The following is a 25131-nucleotide window of genomic DNA, read 5'->3' as shown; positions in this document are numbered from 1 at the left end:
AATACTTGGGATTTTTTGTTTAGAAATAAACAATCACTGTCCCATTTGCAGTTTTTTGTTTTTGTTTTGTTTATTAGGTTATGGGATATATGGCATGACATTTTGCTACCATGCAAAATATCTTGTGTTTTAAATAAAGAGCTTAAACACAAAAAAAATGTTTTGATTGAGAAATTTAAGTGTGTTTGAGGTACACTATCACCATAGCTGCTGTAGTATTATAGCTGTTCTGTTTAACATGGTAGGAAATGTTAATTATTTGTGGTAAAAAGTAAAATTGCTCATTTAATATAGGAGGGTCCCCACAGAAATAGCAAAATTCAGGTCATTTTTTTCATGTGAGTGTTTTTAATATATCAAGTGATTTTCCCCTTCACAAAAAATTTACATGAATTTAGCAATTAAAATCAATTTTCTAAACCATGTAGAAAAGGTGGATCCCACCAGCACCCTCCCAGTCAGGTGGTCCCACCAGGTAGTAAAAACGGGTATGTGTGTGTGTGTGTGTCTACCTCTGTGCAAATATATAAAATATAAACCTAAAATGTATATTATCACTCCAAACTTTTTACATGTATGTCAAAATGTATTAAATATTTACTGATGAACTAAATAAATCGAAATAATTTTCTGCATTGCAGTTAAATGGAAACTCTAGTATGAATAAAGGCATTTATTTTGAATGTCCTTTATCACATGTGTATGACAAAAACCTAAGTTTTTGATTAGCTTTAGTCTAATCCTTTGCAAGGCTCGTCCACTTTCATCCTTAACCATTGTGTCCAAGCGCTCATGGGAATATTTGATCTCTTGTATGCAGTTGTGGGCTATAATTCTCCCAAGAGAGGTTATGCCTGCTTCTGGTCACATTTAGTGAAGGCAAACAGCGCCAAGCAGCTCTGTATCTGACTATTGCAGGCCATAGCAAAGGAGGTCAGTGCATTACCAATGTTTGTGTGTCTGTCCGTGTGCATGTGCAGTCGGAAAGCCATTGTGTCCCTGTTTCTAGAGCCCCATTCTGTAACTGTGGCAAATGCTGAGATGGCATTTGTACCCTACATTGAATTGTTGGGCTTCAAACATTAAGTATAACTGCTATTTTGGTAATGATTAATTTGTGTGTGTGTGCGTGTGCGTGTGTGTGTGTGTGTGTGTGTGTGTGTAATTGACTATTGTGTAAAGGAAGATTTACAATATTACATTGTGTGTCCCAATTATCTGGCTCGTCCCATGTGGCATAAAATATACACTCACACACTAAAATCACATACCGTGCACACTGTGAGGACACAGCTGGTAGAAAAATAAAGGTTTTAAAACTAACTGACAAATCTAGCAATTCCAGAGAGAGGGAGAGGTGAAGAGGGTGAAAGTCTCTAAAGTTTTCAGAAAATAAATCCAGCGAGACTAAAACATAAAAACAGACCTGGATTAACAGTTTCAAGCCCTAGAGCTTGAGCAACCAAGTGGTGGTGTTTAAACTATGCTTCTCGACAGACTTACGTTATTTGGTCCATGGACTGGTTTGTTCCCCCACTGTTTACCTTCACATGAGCCATGATCATTTTTCCTTTATCCTTCTATGCAGTCTTTCTTTTCCCAATGATTGCATACGTTTAAATTTTAAGAAGCATTCTTTTAGATCAAATGTAGATCAGTAGATCAATCCAAAACTATGAGATTTCAAATACACTCTTTAGGATCTGTTATCTAAACTGTCAGAAGGTTGAAGAAGTTTATAGGCAAAAGACTAGAACAAAAATAAAGGCCAGCTCCTGTTTATTTTTTTTATAAATATTGCCTACTTTCTACACACGTGTCACAAATAGCTGTATGACAATATTTTGAAAAGGAAAGTGAAATTAAGAAAAACTAATTATGATTTGGTTTGTAATGAAGGATGAAAGACCGAGCAGCGACGGTGACTGAGCAGCGACTCCGTGGCAACCACCGGTCTCTAGGGAATGGCAAGTGGTTGCTAGAGATTGCTGACTGTTGTTTAGTAAAATCGGTTTCACTAAGCTTGCTGCACACGCAAAAAAAACCTCCCTGTGATTGCTTTTGTTACTTGCCGATTTGCATTAGTAGACTCCAGCTTGTCTGCAAATACTTGCCAAATACTGGTGCACTAGTGAAACGGAAAAGTAGAAAGCAAACTGGAACCACAAGGAGGTTTTGGGTGCAGCTCCAAATACTTCTTTGTGATCAATTTTACCTAGAGACTGTCAATTTGACTCACAAACCAGTCAAGGATAGTACATTTTCCCCTAGTGGCCTGTGGTTTTAAGAGGGTCATTAGTTAGTCTCTAGGACTGTGTGACCTCGGCCTCGCTCAACCAATGGAACCATAGTTCACAACAAAAGTTGTCAAAGGCTTATGGGTACACACACACACACAAACACACACACATACTGTGGATGTATTCACACCTGCGTCTCCATCTGTCTCTCTAAAAACCAAATAAGACATGACTCAGCCCACTGTGGATTTCACCTCATATTGGACACTAAACACACATAAATAGGCTGTGTGCACAAAGACACACACATCCCACATCTGCTATATTGTAACCTACTGTGAGTGCCACAGCTAGCACTTTGTTCATAACCTTTCATGCAGAGATGTGACATTGATTATTTGACAAGGCGGGAAAACTGATGTAAGATGAGCAGAGATTAATTTCATTTCCCGAGGTGAAACTGTCAGCATTCAATTCGGAATAAACTTTTCTTCTTTCATCTCTTTCATCTTTCTTTCTCCCAGGGGAAGCGTTGCACGTCTTTTCTGTGCTGATTGACATGGTGCAGTCCAATGGGAACTGCAGAAAATGCTTTCCCCCCCCTTTTTTTTTTTTGCAGAGTGATTGAAATGTCAGTGTAAAATGCCATGCTTTAAGGTTTTTGTGCTTGTGTGTACAGGTGAACGTTTTTGTCACAGAACAAACAGAGAAAGTAGGTCGTCAAGGTGCTCTCAGATGAAAGAGGAGACATGATCCATTTTTCTGCCCTATTCTCCACCCAGTTCTCTCTCTCCATCTGTGCAGTTTTTCACTTGCGCAAAGGGCAAGACAGACCTTTTATTCTCCTCTACTGCTGTATTTTCACTGTGACTACTTCTAATTTACACTTTCAGAGCATCCTCGAGCTCTAAATGAGAGCTCTGTTTCCCTGAGCTGCTCCACGAGTATATTTAGCAATGTTTCCCACAGCGCCCCAACACAGAACAGTGGGGAGAAATGAGGAGGAGCAGAAAAAAGAAAAACAGAAGGAGAGGAAGATAAACACAGCTAATTAGGAATCTATTGTTAGGTGAGTGAGCAGATTGAAGCCACCCAAACAAAAATGAAAAAGAAAAAACAAAATCTGCGATACAGACGTCACTGTCAGGCAGCGGACAAACAGGCATACGTGCGGCATGTGCGAACAAAAAACACACACAACAATTAGGTCGCATCCAAATCGGTCTCAACAGATGCGCGAGGTGCGACAGGTAGAGACAGTGAGGTGTGGAAAACAGAGAGAAACACAGTAATGAGCGATGGCAGAGATTTAGAAATCAAAAACGAAGAAAGCGAAAAGGTGACGACTTTCTGCACGATGGAGGAAAAACAGTGAGTCAGAGATGCTATTTAGTGTTTGAAGTGGTTTGGTAGAGTGGCAGCTGTAATGAGCTGACAATTATTCATATGTCAGTCACCCACACATGCTTCAGATTGTTTAAAACATTCCCCGCACTGTCACTAAATCCCTGGTGTAACATCTTTGATTTTTTCGAGTAGATGCTTCTTTGTGTTTCAGTTCCATCTCTGTCGACTGCTTCACTTTTTAGTGCTTGTTGTGACGGGTTAGACTGCTGCAGACTGCCACAGAGAAACAGCTCAGGCTTTTTGTCCTGAGTCAAAAACTGGAAAAACAAAAACCACAAAACACACAAGGATGGGACATCAGCCTATTGCAGTTTATCTTCCTCCTTCTGGTACAACAAGATCTTAGTAGAACAAGAGCTCAACACCACTGCCCAAGGAAGGAAAAGGAAAAGGGAGTATGTGAGGGGGAAGTGGAAAAGCAGAACAATGGGACAAATAGCGAAGGAGATGAGAGGAGGCACAAAAACTGAGAGGCAGTGGGGAAGATATGGTAATGAGGAAGGAGGGGAAATGTAGGCAAGAAGGAAAGATGGAGTAAGAGAAAAAAGTTTCCTAGAGAAGAGAAGAAAAGAGGAGAGTTGTCCTTACAGAGTCTCTGTCGCCCCATGCTGCAATCATGAATAAAAAACACTGGATAAATATAGTTAAGCTGTTTTTTACTTTACATACAACAAAATCAAAATGGCAAATACACATTAGACAGTGCTGCATGTGCTAGTAAAGAAACCAAGATACTAATAAAAATTCCATATCAGTTTCTAGAAAGCTTAAAATTCCATTATTGAAATATCAGCTGTTATTCTTTGCTAACAGTGCTTTCCAATAAGATTTTTAGAGCTTATTTAGCAACTTACTGTTGTCAAATAGTCCACAAGCTTCTTCTGCTCAGCTGCAATGCTTAGTCTGCTCCATGTGGTGCAGATAATGGTTTGAGTCTTAGTCTAACCTGATTTGTTGGAAAAACTGTGTGATGACACTGTTTCTAAAATATGCTCCATTAATTTAAAAAATAAAAAATAAAAAATTGTATAACTAATACCGTTAGTGTGTTCAATACCGTAAATAATACAGAGTTCAATATTGGCGGATGATATTGGCAGAGCAAGATAACAGTGTAGGTCTAATGCTAATGGTGATGGAGGGGGGAGGTCTGGGACAGTTCATAGCAAGCCTTTAACATGATCACAGCAGGGAGAGTCAGTGAAGAGGAGAGGAGGCGAGGCGGGAGGAGGGAAGAGGAAGGAGGAGAGGCGGTTGCGCGGGCCTGCCAATACAGATAAATATTTCATCCCACAACACACAGAGTCACTGAGACTGGAGCCCAGAGGGGGATAGAGGATGGAGGGAGGCAAAGAGATATAGAAAAAAGCTAAGAGTGAAGGCAAGGCAGAGAGACAAAAAAGTAAGAAGAAGGAGCGAGAGAGAGATAGGACAGCTGAGAGACAAAGCTAAGCCTGCAAGGTAAAGGTGTCCTTAACTCTCACATCCAGTGTCCCTGATGCTAACCAGAGCTGACATAAGGCACACATGCAGACGCACAAACACACGCACCGCGTGCACCCACATACTCAGATGTGGTGTCTCAGACACATTTCTATTATTGTACTCTCACCGAGAGTGAGGTCTCTCTCTCCTCCAACCCGAATTAACACCTGGACTAAAATGTGCGCTGGTGTGAAAACAAAAAGAAAGAAAGCCCGGATGAACAGACAGAAGGTGGAGGTTCAATGCGAAGAGTTCAAGGAAGACATAGAAACGTTGCTATAACAGCCTCCAGTCGTGTAGCAAGGGCTATCCGCAAATTCTGGCACCTGGATTTGACTCGTTTGAGATGCTAAAGCATTAGCAGAACTAGAGACTAATGCGTAGACACTGTCTACAGCTGTTTCTTTAAAGTGTCCTTTGTAAAAGTGGACAGCACTGAATACAAGGGTAAGATAAGACTATGAAGGCACATTAAAAACAGATCACTCAAACCACTTACCGGGGTTGCCGGGGGGCATCTTTCTAAGTGCATGGGTCCTGATGCTTCCCAGCAAACATGTAACAGAAAGAAATCGATATACAATTCTTGTCTTGTCTTAAAATGTTTTGCTTTCTTTGCACTAACGAATTCTTTGCTCTTGACTGGCAAATAATGAAAGTAGTAATAGTGTGTAGGGACCCTTTGACCTAGTCTAGTTAAAGCTGAATGAAAATGGTCAGTTGGACAGCTTGGATATGAGAGATAAAGAGCTCTCCTCTGCTGACTTGTAATTCAGTCGTGCGAGCTCCATTTTTAGGTTGATTTAAGGCACGGAGCTGATTTTAACAAGTCATTGACATAGTGAAACAAGAAGGTACCTTTCTCAAAGCTTACATATATATATATACATATACATACATACATACATATATACATACATATATATATACATATACATATATATATATATATATATATATATATATATATACATACATATATACATACATATATACATACATATATATATATATATATATATATATATATATACATATATACACACATATATATATATATATATATATATATATATATATATATATATATATATATATATATATATATATATATACGTATATATATATATACATACTACACCCAGCAGCAGGGGCGTGCTGGGTGTAGTAGTATATATATATAAACCATAAAGACTTCTAATGACAGTGTCTCTGTTTCTGGAATATCAGATATTACTCTGACCTGTCCCTGTTCTATGTCCCTGTTAAAATATGTATCGATAGATAGATAGAGAGAGAGAGAGAGATACCACAAAGACTGACATTGACAGTTATTTGCAGCATATGTCATATGTGTGATATGTTGCACATTCTAGTAGGCTTTAAAGTGTTTCTGAGTGTTCAGGACAAGGCTCAAAGTAAAGTACATGCGTGCATGTATTACTCATCCTGTGAGTACATAAATGTATCGTCATAGTCCCTCTGTGTGGATTGGTTTAAGGTTGAGGCTAGGTTAGATTTAGGGCAAGACTGGGGTTAGGCAAATGTTTATTGCCTAACCGCAAATCAGTATACTTCATGATGGATGAAAGAATGAGTGTGTGTGTGTGTGTGTGTGTGTGTGGTTGCATGTTTGTGTCAATCAGGTGGTTGGTTGGTCTTTTTGTTTGTATTCTCTCTCTTCCGTAGGGAGCAACTCTCCCTCATCATTAGTAATGAACCAGCTGCGGTGAAAGGCCGAAGCCACAATCTCAGCCCAGAGAGACAGATGAATATTTGATTAGTCCTCTCTTTGCCTTCATGTGTGCACGTGTGTGTGTGTGTGAGTGTGTGTGTGTATGTGTGTGTGAGAGGAAGTGAGAGAGAAAAAGCCCAGTGAGGTCAGTGTAAAGTCTACATCTTTCCATCCCCCCCGTCTCTCTTCTTTTTCTCACTTTTACCTCTCCCTGCCTTTTTTCACACCATTCCCTTCGTCATCAGCCTACACCTCTCCACTCGCTATACTCTCTTGTACTTTGATTTATTTTTCTCTCTCAACACCTCTCTTCACCCCTCTGACACTTTCTTTTACCATTTCTCTTCCTCTGTTTCTGCTATAGGACTGTGCAGAGACAGAAGTGGACAGGAACAAGTGCTGTACCCTGTGTAACATGTTCTTCACCTCTGCAATTGTGGCACAGTCCCACTACCAGGGCAAAACCCATGCCAAGAGAGTCCGCCTGGTGCTGGGGGAGCCACCCAGTGTACCCACAGCCATAGCCAACCCCACAAACACAGGTATCGCACACAGTCTAGTTGTTATATTGACCTGTGTTAGACTTTTACATAAAGATTAAACTCAGATATTTAACTTAACGTACTAAAGCTGTGCAGCAGTTTGCAAATGGTGTAGTAAGGCACGCTAGTGTGCCTTTGAGCCAAATCCTGGTGTGTTGTGAGACTTTATGACAGCCATAGTTATAGTTATAAATAAAGGGAACTCCAGTCTCATTTTGCAGTTGCTGGATGGTGGGATTTATCCGTGTGTGATACATCAAAGGCCCTGAATGACACCAAGGAAGTTAATAAGGGGAAAAAAACACATCATTTTCTTGTGTTGAGTAACTACCTCACTGCAGAAGACACACAACTTTTAGAAATGAGAAAGAAAAACTGTCAGCAGACACTATCACAAAAGCTGCATGTCTCTTGGCTACAGAGGTGTCAACACTATTCAAATGCATCACCTGTGAGAAGTTTGCTAATGCTAAGAAAGTGCCAGGCAAGATAAAGAGGCTCTTGGAAACCAAACAACCATTCTGACAGAAACGCAGCCAATTTCAAAAGCTTGCTGGATTTGAACCACACGCAGCAGGGACTTTTGTTGTCTGATAGTTGGAAAGGGGCAAGGCATATGGTAGTGGACAGGCGAGTCTTGCAAAAAAAGAAAATTACATGTCAGAGGTCCAGATGCAGCAAATAGATTGCCAAAAGTGAAATTACTGAGAATAAAATCGAAAAAAGATGTGCCCAACAACAGAAGCTGTTTTGCGTTGAAATATTGGCTTGCCTCAAAAAGTTTAAAAAACCAGTCACAGTGCTTTGTTTCTGTTACAGCAGTCACAGCAGCAGAAGAAGTCAAGGCAGTGTCCAAATATTCTTTGAGCTTCGGACAGCAAAGTAAAAAGAGCATTAAACTGTTCCTTTAAGGAACAAACAGCAGACACAGCTCTGCTCTTGGTCACAAGTTGTTTTTGGTGGATCTCTGCTCTCTTTGCCTCATCCTCCATCTTTCTTTACTGTTGTTGATGAGAGACAAAGCCCCTTCCAGCAGTCAACAGACTACCAGCTACCAGCTAACAAGCTAGCTAGCTAACATCTCCTAGCTAACATGCTTCTGTCATGTGCTCATTGTTGCTATATTACTGTGCAAAACCCTTGAGCCAGTCCTTATTTCTTTCAAAGTTTTTCTGTGAAACATTGGCTGATTTTTCACTCATTTTCATAATGTTTTTGTTGTTTTCTGTTTTATTTTGTTATTTGATTGTTTAAGCTGACTCATTCAAGCATTAAAAAACTGCTGTGTGCTTAGTAAAAATGAAAGGAAAATAGTCTCTTTAGTCACTTTGGTATTAGCACTCTTTTTCAAAAACCGCCAGCAAGATGCTTCCCAAATAGCTATTTTCTGAAAGGTTGGCATATTTTGGCAAAAAAAATCAAAGGAAACTAGACAAGTTGAATAACAAAAGAAGAAGTGTATGAAACCATCTAATGCAGATGAACCATATCTCAAGTCATGTCCATAAGAAACAGGAAAAAAATCAAGCAAAACTCTGACAGAGGAACTGAGAGATGTGTTTGGCACTTCAGTTAAACCATCTAATATTCACTGTCAACAAGCATTTATTAGAAAGGAAAACAAGGATAAAATGCTGTGGTATTAAAGTAGGTAGAACTGGACTGAAAATCAGTGTTAAGTTGTCTTTTGTAGTCATAAATCCAAATTTTAAATGGATTAAAATCATGCTGGAGGCTCTGTCATTGTTTGGTGCTGCATTTCACCAGTGGGGTTGGGGTTCTTGTCAAAACTTGGTGGCATTATTAATATAGAACAAATCTGCCAGGATCTGATCTACTATTACCATCATGAAAATTACAACAATTTTTGAGCTTAGCAATGATCCCAAACCCATCACACAACATTGTTGAAACACTGAGGGATCGTCTTGACAGCAAATAGAATAAAACGCAGCCAAGATCCGAAGAAGATCTTTGGATGTCCTTCAACAATCCTCAAGAACTATTCATGAAGACTACTTAAAGAAATTACAACAAAGCGTGCCTTTAGGCTGTGTTTTAAAATAAAGGTCATCATACCAAATGTTGACTTACAAGCTTGTTAGAATAGTCCAAACTCAGTTTTTGCCTTATTTGCATTTATGTTTGCACATATTTCAATAATACACTGCACCTCTTCCCCATTTTCCTAGGAAAATATAAAGAAGTAAGGGATAGCTCAAGGCTTTTGCACACTGCTGTTGGTTACAAAAACCCTCTTTAAAATATACAATGCTGATATCGATTGATTTGGTAAGAGAAGTGATCCTGATGAGTGCAGAGGTGTTCCAAAAGCCCAGCTCTGTGAGCACAGTGCAAAAACATGTTCTGTCCTGATGGTGTTTTTTGTGGCAACAACTTTAAATGCTGTCAATGGTGAGCTTCACAGGATGCTGTCTCTCCACGTGGGCTCTTATACATGTCTATGTTTCAAAATTTGACAGTTTGAATCATTAATTTTTGGCTTATATTCTTTTTTACATCATATGATTAGAATCAGATGATTAGGGCAGCACGATGGCAAGGTGGTTAGCACTGTTGCCACACAGCAAGAAGGTCCTGAGTTCAATTCCACCATCAGGCCGGGGTCTTTCTGTGTGGAGTTTGCATGTTCTCCCCGTGTTTGCGTGGGTTCTTTCCGGGTACTCTGGCTTCCTCCCACTGTCCAAAGACATGCAACTTGTGGGGATAGGTTAATTGGATTATCCAAATTGCCACTAGGTGTGAAAGTGAGTGCGAATGGTTGTCTGTCTCTGTGTGTTGGCCTGGCGACCTGTCCAGGGTGTCCCCGCCTCTCGCCCTATGACAGCTGGGATAGGCCCCCGCGACCCTGAAAAGGATAAGCGGATGGATGGATGATTAGAACCTTGAATCAGAAGTGTTAACTTTATTCTGGTTAATAAAATAACACATTTAAAGCTCTTAGACCGCTACACTAGGCATTTTGTCTCTTTAGCATTTAAAAGGTATGTTAAAAATTCCTTTCAATCATGAAATCTCAACCAGACTATTTGATGCACCAGTATAGCATTCATTCTTTCAATCATTCAGCAATACATAACAGACAGAACACAATCTATTATTCTTCCATGCTAAGCTATGCATCTATAAGTTCTCATTCCTGATCTTAACACAAAAAGCCTGTCGTCACTAGAGACCATAACTCAGTTGTCAAATAGACTCTCACCTCTGCTCGTATACATCCCCTCTTTGTGACATGTTTTACTGAACTGAGAACTATTTTTACTTCAAAGGCTTTATTTTTTTTTTATCTGAAGTGGATTTGGAGCGCTTTAGTGATGGTTCAGTCAAAACTACTAGCCTGGGATTCAGGGGGAAATGTGTTTGAAAATGGCAACATGCCAGAGGCCCAAGAAGTAAAACTTAGCAGATGAGGCACACAGAGAAACATTAATTTATAAAAGTCTCCTGATTAATAAAATGTGTTTTTTATCAAATCAAGACATCTGCTGATTGATATTTTTTTGTTGAAGCACAAGATTGTTCAAGATTAGTGTGTTTTTAAGTGTCTGTGCTGCTAAGTTGACTCCAGGGGAGCTTTACATAATGTGATTCAAATTGGATTCAAAGGGGAAACTCTCACAGCTATAAAGGCACAATCGCTACAAAATGGAGTGTTATAATCAAGCCCCTGAGTGACTTTTGCTAAACTCTGGCCTACTTTTGGGAAAAGTGTCACTTCTGTACAGGCACTGTCGTGCAGTTTGCTTCGTTTTGTGACAGTAGGACCTGAAGGAAAAGAAACAAGAGAACAAGAAGAGAGAAAGAGTGACCTGGGAGAGAAGAAGAGGATTTCAGGAGAGATTAGAGTCAAAAAGAACCCTTCATGATCATTCCGAGATGAGCGCGCCACAGAAGATGCACAGCCAAGCTGACAGGCTTGAGCACACATGGACATAGAAACACACACATGCACGCACAATCATTATTAGAAAAACACAATGGCAGGATGACTGGCGCAGGCACTCATGGCATTCACTTGCATCTCAGGACACTTGGACACTAACAAACACACTAACGCATATTCCCACAAACATACAACACAGTGAGGTTAGAAATAGTAGAGTCCGTGTGTGTTGGAGAAGCCTTTGAGCGGTGGAGAGCAGAGATCGTACCTGCGCTCCCTCCCCGATGCGCATCACATCCCCATACACTTCAACCCAACACCTCTTCCTCCAGAACACACACTATCGTGCACACTGCCTGTGCCCCACTCTGTGAAAAACACTTATTTCTGCTCCACTGTGCAGAGATCACAGTCAGGAGAGGAGAAGTGGTGGTGCAACAAGGGAAAGAGAGGAGAAAAAACATCACAGGGTCTCTCCCTGTTGCTGCTCATCACATGCAGTTCCGTAGAGCTGTCAGAACCGAGGAGTATCATTTACGCACTGGCACACGCAAGCACACATGAATGCTACACCGGAGATTTGATGATGGAATTGCCTCTGAGCTTTGAGCAATAAAATAAAATGACAGTAAGAGAGTTGCAGGGTTGAGTTTTGAAAGTGAGACGATGGCAAACACAAGCAAAGGGAATATGAGTGGGTGTGGTTGGTGAGATGAACAGAGACACAGCCATAGATACAGTAACTATGTGAACAGAGCCTGAAGACACATCAAGGTATGAGGAGCCAATCAGCTCAAAGGGCTGGAGTCAATCCGGCGCAGGCCCCCCACACTAAAAAAGACACATAAACGAACCCACCTCACACCCGTGGTCACTGGTCAAGGATTCATGCGGGCATTTGTTAGCAGTGAGACGATGGTTGTTGTGAAAGAAGTGATATGACTCATCTGAGCTTCAAAGCATGTGTGAGTGGGCTTTTGTTTGTGATATAAAATGTGAACTAAACGTGCGGCATCGGGGCTGTGTACTCAGAGTCAGTATAACTCGAGAGTCATTGACACATTGTGGATGGCAAATCGGCACATTTGGACATGCCATCTGGCACTGTAAGCTTTCTCACGCAATTTGGCTGTGGACATAACCCCTCCCTACCATCCCTTCTCAGGATGATTTGTTTGGTACACATACTGTACCTTACACATGCAAACAGCTTATTCTGGAGCTTCTTTCACACACACACACACACACACAAGCACGTGCACACATATACAAGACATCACACGTTTTCTTAAGCGTGGCTGTAAGCGTGTCCGCCACCCAAACACCCACATTCACACACAGACACACGAGTAGCCACACGCATGTACGCAGTTTTCGCTGTGAGAGCTACAACCCCGTCCTGTGGACATGTCCGTGCCTGTTGGCTATTAATGGGCAATCACCATGGTAACCAGTGCCATGTCATGAGTAGCAGGTCACCTGGAAATCTGCCGTTTCTTTTTTTTTTTTTTTTTTTTTATTCCCTTGCAGAAGAGAGGAGAGGAAAGATGGTACAGGTTGAAAAAAAAAGATAAAATAGGAAGGTTCAGAAGCCAGTCTCTAACACTTGCAGACTGGACCCCGGAGTGCAGATGGCCTCCTTCCAGCCCTCATCTATGCTCCACATATGTGGCTCGCAGCAATCCATTTGCTCTTTGCTCTCAGCCTTGATGAGTACAATCTGATTACGGAGTTTTTAAATGGAAATTTGGTTTTTCAAGCATGTATTTGAGAATTCATGTGTCTGCGAAGAGTATGTGCGTGAGAATCTGTGCAAATGCATAAAATTTTCATGTTAATGAGTTTCATGAAAATATTTTCATTTCATGTAATTTTCACATTAGAGCTTGATTTGCATTTGAATTCATGTTAATATCCTCCCTCCCTCACTCTACCTTTCCTTCTCCTGTTCTCATTTCCTTCTACAGTATCTTACCCTTGACTTGTCTCTAACTCCTATCTTTTCACTTCCGCTTCCAGATTCCTCCCCTTCCACCCCACTGCCCACAGACCCCGCGTCGTGTCCCCCTCCTCCACCTGCCCTACCCTGGCCCATGGCGGTGGTCAGTGGAAATGGTGGGAGAGAGGCTGGGAAATATTGCTGTCTGTGTGGAGCCTGGTTCAACAACCCTCTGATGGCCCAGCAGCATTACGAGGGCAAGAAACATCGCAGGAATGCAGCCAGGGCACGCCTCCTGGAGCAGCTAGCAGGCAGTCTGGATGCCACAGAGAGCACAGGTCAGCCTCTTGGACCCAATCCCAGCAAAAGTGGCAAATGAAAGGCAGCAGGGGTGTTGCGACTTTGTCAGAGGAAAGACGATAAGTGGGAGTGCAAGATGCTGCAAGATGTGCAGCAGTGAATGAGGATTCATGAAATGCTGATATGCCTTTCAGTGTGGGGGTACATATCATATGTTAAACTGAGGTAAGGCAAACCAGTTATTCATTGATAAATTTAGCACCATCAGCACTACTTAGTGTTGAGATCTCAGCTTACATGCATTTGGATAAAGACATGGCTGTGTTTTTGCAAGGATTAGCCAAAGCTTCTTCTTTAAGTCAACTATCTGTCTCACTGAGGGTCACAACACAACAGTATATGTCAAAAGCTGTATGTGAAGTCTCCTGGCACATTGCGAAAAGCATACTTAAGAGATAATGCAGTGCAGAGCAGAGAAGGCTCAACAGGTGAAATCCACCACATTACATGCATGCATATTTATGTGTGTGATGATTCACACAAAATGGCACATGAAATGGTCAAACATTAGTAAATTAAACAAGTAAATGTGGAGATAATGGGGCAATGATTCCAACACTCACACAAATATTTCTAACAGATGGGTACTTTAATTGAATTATGAATAGCATTTGGCACAGAAACCACTTTTGCTTCTCGGGTTCTTAGGAGTGATATCATCCAATATCACCAAACATTATCCTACTTCAGCTGAGTCCAACATGCATTCATGAGTGCCACACGACACCTCTACCGCACACATACAAGTTTGACGCATGCTCGTACCACACAGCACACAGCCTGTGACAAACATAAATCCACTTGTGAAGCCGTAGCAGTGCTATTTGCTGCATGCTCCAGGTGCCATGACACAAATCATCATCTCAAGAAGCCAATCATATTAAAAGCATGAGTCATGTTGCCGCCTACACTGGCTCAGAGGCTTTAAGTGGTGTCATGTTAGATATCATCCCCCATTCACATACTGTGACCCAGATCCCACAGACTCCAAATTTCATAATGTAACCACGGAAAACATTTTTTTAATTTAATTAGAATTTTGTTTATTTTTCAGACAATCGTCCTCATTGAAGAGCAAGGCTGCACTGCAAAATCTTTTAATTGCCCTTGAACAGGAGACGTTTAACGGGTCGAAGTTTTCTAAGTGAGCTTGCTGTTGCCGTGATTTATTATACGGGCTGTCATTCATGTGTTTGTTCCAAGGCCTTTAGTCTGGAACGCTTTGTTCACTACAGCGCAGCTCCATTGTTTGTACTCGTTTGTTCTTGAGTTAGACGAATTTCCATTGGTCCGAGATTCTCACGTCAGATTGGCTTTTTATCACCACTTAAGGTGTGAAGTCACAGGTGTATCAAGTGTAATCACAGTGGGAGGGTCGAACAGGAGGTGGCAGCTGAACTAAGCAAAATACGCACAGGAGGGGGAGGAGAAAGGAGGAATTTGGCTTCTGCCAAGCACAGATTCATCTATGTCCTTTCGTCCTCATTTTCCCTTTGTGGAATAGTTTTCTCTTTACGTTCGTTTTATCTCTTTCCCACCCCCTTCCTTCTGCCATACTCAGTCTTTGTTTTGGTTAGGTTGTGTCTAAATGTGTGTGTTTGTGTAAACCACTGTGGCGTCCAATCTGGCATCATGTCTCATCTGTCATCCTTATTATCTCCCCCACAAGGCACAGGTGAATTATTTGCACGCCAATATTCTCTTACTCTCCAAACTATGGCTACAGAGTCTGCCTACTGTGTTTTCTTGTTGTGTCCTATTGATGATATTGACCTTTACTTGTGTTGTCTCATCCCCCTGTGGCCATGAACAAAACTTATCATAAGACCTCTTGACATTTAAACACATGCAGGTTCTTATTTTTTATATGTATTTCTCTGGTTTAATTGCACAGACGGGACACAAGCAAGAATGTCGTGACTTTCCACAGCTAGGTGCCAGGCGAAATCCTTGGAGATGGATTACAGTGGTGGACAAGGGAGTAGCTACTGACGAGGGATGGGGCCCAGCTGACTCGGCTGTGTCTTTACATAAATCATGACGGGGGAGAAACCCCTTAAGACAGAGCCAGCGCATTGTCTCTGCTCTCTGGAGACTCCGAAGAGAATTAGAAGCAGTGAGATAAGCGTCTAGGAATGGAGAGTGTGTCTGCGTATGTGTGTGTGCAGGACCCAAGAGAGGGTGAAGCACTAAAGCCGAGAGAAAATTGTGTGTAATTGATGACTGTGCCAGAGTTGTGAGACGGAGCTGACCTCCTCTCCCACTTACTGTGACACAGTCACACATCAGAATTACATGCAGAAACACATAACTAAGATGTGGTGTAAGCACCGTAGGTCCGAATACCAGCTCGCTCTGGGAATTAAAAACAGTTTATCTAACAAAGCAGTAAATTTACCGAAAACCAATATATACTTTTAGGCTTTTTTAAGTATTCTTTGAGGATATATTTCCTCAGTTATGTTAAAAGTACCCAAAAGGTCTTATTTAACCCGATAAAATGGGCTCAAATAATAGTGTTATGTGGAAAAGTGACTCATAGTGAAGAACATGGAAAATTATCACTCAGCTCGATTCGGCAGCGTGCAGCATTTTAACATTTTTTCAGTTCCTTGTTATTGTTTAACAGTGCAACTGGCACATCTTTCTTTAGGCTCATCACGCTCGACGGTGTCATTTCTAGCAGCAGCAAGCAGCTGTTCTCACCAGTGATAAACCAACTACCTGTCCAGCAACACATCATGTGAAGTAAGCAGCTCCCTAGTGAATGTAGTGGAGCATTTAGCAGCTAAAGACCTGTGTATTTCCCTCTGGAGTTATTATCAACCAAAAGCTCAGTTAAAGACAGGAAAATAAAGTGAAATGTTGGACTATGAAACACTAGAGATAAGAGAAAGATGCCACTAAATGCATTCCTGTTTCCATTTCTTTTGCCCATTTCTATTGGTAAATCAATTATACCAATAATAATTATTATTGTGTCTTTCAAAAGTTTTACTGAACGACTCTGGCAATAATCCCAAAATCCATGAACTCCATCTTAATAAGCTACCTTTAAGAATTATTAGTTGCTTACAGTGAAGAAACTAGAAAACTAGAAAAATCTAAGAGAATCTGGAAATCCTTTTTTAAAAGCAATAGTTCACAAAGATAGTTTCCTGCGCCTGGTAATTTTTTCTTTGTCTGAAACAGATGGTCTCTCCAATTACTGTCACACTGGCTGCAAAAAAATAATTAGTCTCTCTCTAAGTCCTTCAAAGTTTGCTGGTAAAATTCCACTTGGATTTAATCTGACTCTCACCGAAATCTCAACCCCTCTCTTCTATGGTATTTGCGATATATTCCTTTGAGAGGCTCTGTCAAGTATTTGCTGCAGACTGTTAGTTTTGATTGCATCTCAATGGGCTCTTCTTGGATTCAGTTCATTTTTAATCTTGCAAAGCACATGGTAAACTAAAGCACAAAGGCTCTGGGGTAGTAAGCGCTCCATAAACTAATATCCTACAAGAAGCATGAATAACATTACACATGAATACCCTACAGTGAGTGCAAATTAGAGGAAACTCTACCTTGAATTTATCCATAGGAAACTTGATGTTCAATAGTTGTACACGACCCATTTCCCTCCCTCTTTGTCTTCAAACAATCCCACCGTTCACCAAAAGTGTGTGCAAAAGACTAGATTTCACAACTGCTAGTGCTAACCGCTACCTGAAATTCCTCTGAGCCTCTCACATAAAAAGGAGCTGCAGTCAGAGCTTGGCAGCGCGTGGTATTGGAACGAGCCACAAATATCGTGCTCCAAATGGGTCATTAATGTTGCTTGAGTTGGGACATAGTGAAAAAGCTGAAAGCTAAAATTCATCACACACTGAAACTGCAGCAGGATGTTGAATTTCGCTGCAACAAGACTCTTGAAACAAACATAATTTTCCCAATTTTCTAAGCACAAAATGTAGCTCATTACTTTTTTGACAACCATTTAGGCATCTCCACACCGGGGGTGCCAGCAATGCCAGAAGGCTCTGTACATTAAACGACAGCCACAAACAGCTCCACACCCACTGCCTTAGCGCTTCTCACCCCCTCTTTTCTCTCTTCTTGGCATATCTTCTTGTGTAATTAACAAGGCTTAGAACTCCCTCACAAATACTGCTCATGCTCGCAAAAAAACCCTACATTCACAACCCTGAGCCACGTGCTGTCACTACCGTTGCACACACACTTTCCCTGCATGTAATTAACATGGATTAGGGCACAGTGTGGTCTTGTGCCAGAACTGCTTTATTAACCAAAACACGTTATCTGTGCATATGTATATGTTTATGCGTGTGTTTACAAAAGGCTGGTGCTGACACAAACTGCAGCATATTGTATATCTCTGCTACTCGGGCAGTCAGTGTGGAGGTGACATCAATCAGGCTAAAAGCAGGAAAGCTGCCTTTGTCTGCGAACGTGTACACATGCACATGTAACACACTTCATAATCACACATAAAAGAATAGACCTCTTTATGTAATCCTTGCAGCAGTATAGAATTACGGGGAGGAGAGAGGAAAGAAGAAAGAGAGACTTATCTTTCCTTTATTTCTAAATTATCGCTTCTCCAATTAATAGCCTTCTCATTTAGAGAGAACAGAAGTAATGACATTTTGGCAGTGGAAGATGTGCCGGCTCTCTTTTTTCCCACTCTCTCTGTCTCTCTTTAAAACACACATACACACAGAATTAGTTATTAGCTCCTAATAGTTGCAAAAATATCAACATTTAAGCCAAGACAGCAGTTACTTCAGGCAACTAATTCAGTCCTGGCTTTCTTGTAAATGACTGCTTATCCTTTATCACCCCTGAAAGAGACTAAGGGACTCTTGAGGCAACAGGGAGTAGATATGCCACATTATGCAGCTCTAGCCCAAGCCTAAACGACCTCCCACCACTCCTAACTATATTACAACTTCATCTCCCAGTGTACTTCACCAATTACTGCTACGAAAGGTCAAAAGGAATACTAAGACAAGTCATAAATCTCAAGGACGATAATGACAGCAGCGAAAAGGGCATGTACACACAAGCAGGCACACTCCAATTTTTAGTTGCACAGCATAACTAAAATTTCACACCCATTGTCAGAAAATAAAGTAAAGTTCTGCAGTGATGGCTCTGCAGTGTGCAAAAAGTGAGAAAACAAAAATAGCTCTTCATTGTATCTCTAACAGGGGAAACACGGGCAATAATAGCGTGTTGCTGATTACCCAGAGAGATCATTTCCTCTGCTTCCTTTTATGAAAAAGAAAGACGATTTTAAAATCGGTGCTCTAGTTACCATGGGACGTTATTTTGGGGCTTGGATACACATTTTTTTGTGGTCATTAAACCCCAGCGTGAATGCTACATCAATGCTGCAGTGTAATAAATCATTATCCATTCCCTCCTCTGTTTAAACCATCGTATTATTCTCTGGATATTTCCTCTCTTTCACTCGCTTCTTCTACCTAATCCCCATCTCCGCACCACCAACTCTCCCTTCTCCCCACTCCATGAGTATCTCCAAATTCATCGATCTATTTTTGGGTGTTCATCGCGACCACCTGCAAACCCTCTAATTAGTTAACATCTGTGTCTGAGCTGCACCAACTCAAGCTTGTATTCACCAACACAATACAACTGTGCATGCACACAAAGCAGACATGCACACATCCCACTGTGCTGTTCGTTTCTGATTCCTAGAGTCCAAATTCTTCTGCGGTACCCGCCTTTCTAGTGCAAGTTTTAAAAAGGAACCCCTCACACACACGCAGGCACTAAAAAGAAGGGGGCACTGATCCAAGGATCTAAAAATGTAACTGGTTTTCTGCTAATGATCAGTCTAATCAAATCTCTTTCCAGATGCACTCTAATTAGGAAAATTACCCAGCACTACTGAGGGTAAAAATTAGACTGTTACTTAGTGTCAGTACAGATTTTTATTGTTGCTCATGTTGGGCTCACTACTACTAGCTGGTGATCCAAATGATGATGATGATGATGACAGCTTTTAGGGATTGTTATAAATCATACTTACAGAAACTGACTTACAGTAACTATAATATGTTTATGTCTCTCTAGGGCTGCGAAGTAGTTACTCTTGCAGTGTCTGCAGTGTGGTCCTCAACTCCATTGAGCAGTATCATGCACACCTCCAGGGCTCCAAGCACCAGAACAAGTGAGTACAACAACATACAGCAGATTTATACTTCTGTGTTAACTCTACACCTTAATGACATGGCATGCACTTCCTTGGATAAGCAACTACACTTCGCCATCAATGCAGCCTGCACGGGTATAAAGATCTATAAAGATTCACTGTGCAAGTATATTTCAGGCATTTTTTTTAAAATGTCATAGTCATTTTGGGCTTTTAATGATTTCTTTGAACGATTCGTTTTCCAGCTCAAAGTCCAGTGCTAATACTTTCAAGCAGGAAATACGCATTTTTACAATTGTTTGGTGTCTGATTTTCCCATTTGTAAAAGTTGTTATATGAAACTATATTACAGTTTGTAGTTATACATCATCAAGAGCATGGCAACGCTGACTCACATGTGAGTGCTGTTCAGTTAATACATTTTGTTTAAAGTTTGCATTTCACTTTCCAAAGTTAGCATTCCAGTTATATATACTTTCAAGCTAAATGTTGCTTCCTTATTCAGAAACAGGTCACTACAGTGGATTGTTATACTTCCTGATACAGCCCAAAGGTTGTGGCTTGCTAACCAAGAGCTAACTAGCCAGCATAGGCTGACACTTTACCCTACCGCCTACTGGTGTTGGCCAGAGGGGCCAATGGCGCGATATGGCAGCCTGGCTTCTGTCAGTCTGCCCCAGGGCAGCTGTGGCTACAACCGTAGCTTGCCTCCACCAGTGTGTGAATGCGAGAGTGAATGAATAGTGGCATTGTAAAGCGCTTTGGGTGCCTTGAAAAGCGCTATATAAATCCAATCCATTATTATTATTATTATTATTACAACTCTCAATTTCTACCCTCTTATCCAAATATGGTTACATTTGATTTGTAAAAGCAAGACAAATGCAATGCAAATACAATTAGATTCAGAACAGAAACCAACTAATGGGTGGCATCATACACTTTCATGTCTTTACTTGAAACAAAAATAGAAAACAACATAGATTTAATGACAAGAGCTGACTTGTATTGTAAATGCCTAAAAACTGACGTTCACTTATTTACATTACTTTTACTTTACCATGCTGTGTGAGGAAAACCATTTGGGGCTGTATTTATCACTGTCACAAAATATACTATAAAAAAGCTCCAACATTAGAAGCGGTATGTTGTTTCAAAGAGTAAGGACTGATGGTTCCATTAGTTTCTGTTTTATCAGATGTATATGTGAGTAAAATGAAATATAATGAAAGTTCCAGCAGATTTGAGAATTACAAAAATAACAATGTGGAATTTATTATAATGAGTCTTTCACAATTAGGCTTGGGTCATTACTGGTTTTAGAAAATCCCAAGGAATCACAGCTGGTGTCTGAGAAATTATATCCACCCGCAGGATGAGACTGTGATATGGAACCGTTACATTTCATGCGTTTGCCATGAGATAGCTGTCAGCATGGTTATAGGCAGGTTAATGGTGCTCGTCTGTGTGCGTGCATGCATCTGTCTGTATTTAAAGGAATACAGTGTAAATTAAGTATTTTATGAATGTATTTGTCAGATAAAAGGGCGCTTGAGGATATTATATTGTTAGTGCAGCTTTCTGCTGTTTTGTTTTTCCTTTTTTAGAAATTTGAAGCTTTTTTTTATTTTTTGGTATTTAACTACCCTAGAGCATATAGCTGTCTGGGCTGCACAGACTAAACTTCTGTAAGCAAGTTAACTCTTAGAGACTGGTGGGTGTAGTGAGAAAAGCAGCAGCAGCTATAACAAGGATGAGAAAGGCAGCGAGAGAAAGAAGTGAGAAAAACAGAAAGCAAAGATTTTCTTTAATCCATTAAAAAATATGTATTTGGTTGTAAGCATAAAGAGCAGATGATGCTCTGTATGTTTATCATGAGAAACATCAGGCCTGTTCTGCCAGCTTTAAAGATCATACAGTGTGAGGACACTTTAAAATAATTGACATATGTTTTCCCATTTGCCTGCACAGTTACTTTGCTTAACTAAGTCACACTATGGAAAACAGTGGTGAAAAAGTTGGTGCAAGTCTGTGCAATGAGCTTGCAGTCTCGTTGCCTTTGAAATAGTTGCGTTAAAAATGGGTCCAGGTGTGTGACAACTGGGAGTCAGTTGCCATCTTCAAAGCAACTTGCAGCGATGAAACTCCAATAAGATGGTATCAGCTGCTACCATCAGTATGAGATTAAATGGGGTCAAGTTGGCAAATGCATGTAATCGGTTTGTGATAACAAGGCGATTAACTATGATAAATTGGCAAAAATTGTAAATCTGTTGCCTTCTGCATGCACAAAAATTCACATTAACTACTTACTGCAACAACCAGTTTTTCCTTTGTTGTAGTGACACAAAAAAGGCGCATTTTCAGACGGTGTTACATTTCAAATAAAGTCTTCATGCAATTTCTGATTTTTCATTTGAATGATTCAGGCAAAAATGTTATAAAAACCAGTGGATGTTAACCAGAACCCACCCATAACCCTAGAAATCTCACTAATCATCTGATGGCTGTTTAAAAAAAGGAGAACGTGTGTCTACAAGTCAGGCACAGAGATAGAGGCAAAGTTTAACCACATTTTTTTCCTACCCACAGTGCTGTCTGGCCCTACTGTGATTTACTGAGATGCAAAGAAGCTTCTCACAGCGGTACAAATAGTATCTGATGTACTAATCAGAGGCTTGTGTGATTTGAAAATGAGAATTAGCAGGTTTTTGTAGTTGTTGAACTTTCATGACAAGTTCGGGTAATAACCTTGATTACATGATTACATTTCCATGATTACATTTCAGAAGAGATGCTACTCGGAGGAAAAAGTATTTTTTAATACTTGGTAGTAAGACTGAAGGTCACAGAAGTGATTTCAGAAGTCACTCTTCATTTACTTCCACATACCAGTAAGCAAGGTAACTCAATCTAGTCAACCTTGATAAGAGCATAAGCTAAACTCCTGACATGTGCAATTGTTGAGTTGTATAATGTCTCTGTCCAGAGACGGTAAATCATGGGGAACCAGTGGCTCATAACTCTCTCCTTCTGTCAGTTTTACTGTCGCAAAGCAGAGAAGCGGGCAGACACACTGGAAGAGTCATACTTAGGAGAGAGAATGAGAGAGTAAGCAAGACAGATATGTACTAGAGAGACAGCACGCACCACAGACACCAAGAGACAGATGGGACGAGAGATGCAAACAGACACGTTACGTTTGGGACAGAGGAAAAAAGAAATAAAACGGGTATACAGGACACGACAAAAGGCTGAGGAAAAAAACTGATAAGGAGGGACAGACAGACATACAGCAATGAAGTAATACAGACAGAAAGATGCAGAATAAAACAAAATCACAACAGAGTAAATCTCCTTAAACTGAACTGAAAGGTGGGACCAGAGATATGTGGAGCAAATATATAGTGGACAGTGAGATGAACCCATTGTTGCAGACAGCTGTGAGGTTTTACTGCTTAAGATGGAGGTGATGGATTTACAGGGCATGATAGATGAGCCACTGAGGGAGAGGTACCAGAACGATTTACAGGGAAACCACTGAAAGGTCACTGAACAGAAACAGAGGAAGTCCCTCACACATTTTATCTGACAGGCTTCCAGGAAGGTTGTTTGCTGGATATGTCTGCAGAGTTCGTCTTTAGTCATTTCTTTTAGAACAAAGGCATTTACTCAGGTTTGTTCAAAACATTAGGGCATAAAGTTTATAATGCAATAAGTGCTTTAATCCTATAGGCATGAAATAAATCTCTCATAAGACACCGTGTAGTCCTGTGAAAAAACCCACGATTTATTAGCAGCAGTAACTTGAAATAATAATTTTCTGTATGATTTTATCCACGTCTCACATCGCTGTGGAGGAATTTTGTCCCACTCTTCTTTACAGCTTTGATTTGTTTAATTTAATTTGTGGACATTCATTAGTACACAGTTCTCTTAAGTTTCCGCCACAGTATTATACATTGGCTGTTTGCTTGGGAGCACTGTCCTGTTGTATGCACCCAATTTTGGCCAAGCTTTATCTGTCAGAGGGATTGCCTCACAATTGACTCTAAATTACTTTGTTATTCAGGGGAATTCATGGTCTACACAGAGACTGCAAATTGTCCAGGTCCTCTGTCTAAAAAAATAAACCCCAATCATCACTGCTTCACCACTGCGTTTCACAGTTGGCATGAGGTAGTCGTGCTAATATGCTGTGTTTGATTTTCACCAGGCTTCTTCACTTTGGTCTTGTCTGTTCAAAAGACATTGTTCCAGAAGTTCTGTGCTTTGCTCTGTACTTTGCTTACCTAAGGCGCGCTGCCATGTCCTTTTTGGACAGAACAGGCTTTAAACTGACAGCCCTACCAAACAAGCCATACTTATTCAGTCTTCTTGTAATGTACTGTCATAAGGTTTAACATTTATCATGTTAACTGATGCCTGAACAGTCTGAGATGCCACTCTTGGGTTTTCTTTAAGTATTGCTGTGAATTTGCTGGAACGTCCACTCCTGGAGAAATTGTAGCACTGTGCTACAAACACACACCTAAATGCTCCAGAGCAGCAAAGTACCCCTGACTTTATAGAGGTGCTCACACTTGCTGATAATCACTCAATCATATGATTGGCAGGATCAGGCTCCAGTGTGTGTATGTGTGTGTGCGCGTGTGTGTAGTTCAACAGAAGAAGTGTAGCGGCTTGACCATTTATAATGCAAAAATATTCGAAATTACCATCTTCTGTTTTTTTCTTGCTACTGTTTAAAGTATGCAAAAGTCCACGAGAGGGCCTTTATAGCACAAGCAATTTAAAAGTGTGACAGCTGTGAGCCCTTGTGGCGTTATTGCGTGCACATGCTAAATTCTGGAGTCTATGAAAGCAAAAAACTGGTACTGTAAAAAGAGTCCTGCCAGCTCTGTTGCACTGCTGTTATCGATCCTCTGGGAAACAGAGAACAAGACCGAAGGTTCCACCTCATCAGTCTCACTTCCTCTGCCTTCACCCAGTCACTCAGATGAAACAGAAAACAGCCGCCTGAATGTGTGTGTGTGTGTGTGTGTGTGTGTGTGTGTGTGTGTGTGTGTGTGTGTGTGTGTGTGTGTGAAACCAATAAATCTCTGTTACGCACATCTCCTAACTGTTTCTACATCAGCACGCTTACCATTTTAGCCTTCGCAATAAAAGTGTAGCATCAGGTTTGAGTATGATAGAAAATATTCCACTTTCAGGTTTTATTGTGCTAAAACGTTTGAAAAGTATTTTCCTGCTGACATAAAAGTGCAAACGCAGTTCTATGCACACACCAAGGCTGCAGCACGAATAAAAGACCAGACAACTTCTAAGGAAT

At 40.7% G+C, this 25131-nt stretch overlaps 1 protein-coding gene across 3 annotated transcripts in view; it reads left to right on the top strand.

Annotated features, from left to right (window-relative positions):
* zgc:171482 (zinc finger protein) overlaps positions 1 to 25131 on the top strand; it is an 83855-nt gene that overhangs the window by 46341 nt on the left and 12383 nt on the right. For 2 of the 3 annotated variants that reach the window (XM_004551758.5, XM_004551757.5), the window contains 3 exons: positions 7232 to 7409; positions 13336 to 13593; positions 19721 to 19817. In XM_004551758.5, the coding sequence (XP_004551815.1) occupies positions 7232 to 7409; positions 13336 to 13593; positions 19721 to 19817 (533 nt within the window). Of the gene's footprint in view, positions 1 to 7231; positions 7410 to 13335; positions 13594 to 16268; positions 16364 to 19720; positions 19818 to 25131 lie in introns of those variants that run through there. The other variant, XM_076891684.1, reaches the window with a different exon arrangement.

The sequence above is a fragment of the Maylandia zebra genome, linkage group LG13 (genome assembly GCF_041146795.1).
Source record: "Maylandia zebra isolate NMK-2024a linkage group LG13, Mzebra_GT3a, whole genome shotgun sequence".
Lineage (NCBI taxonomy): Eukaryota > Metazoa > Chordata > Actinopteri > Cichliformes > Cichlidae > Maylandia > Maylandia zebra.
The sequence above is the reverse complement of the archived record's forward strand: the minus strand, read 5'-3'. Positions and strand labels throughout refer to the sequence as shown.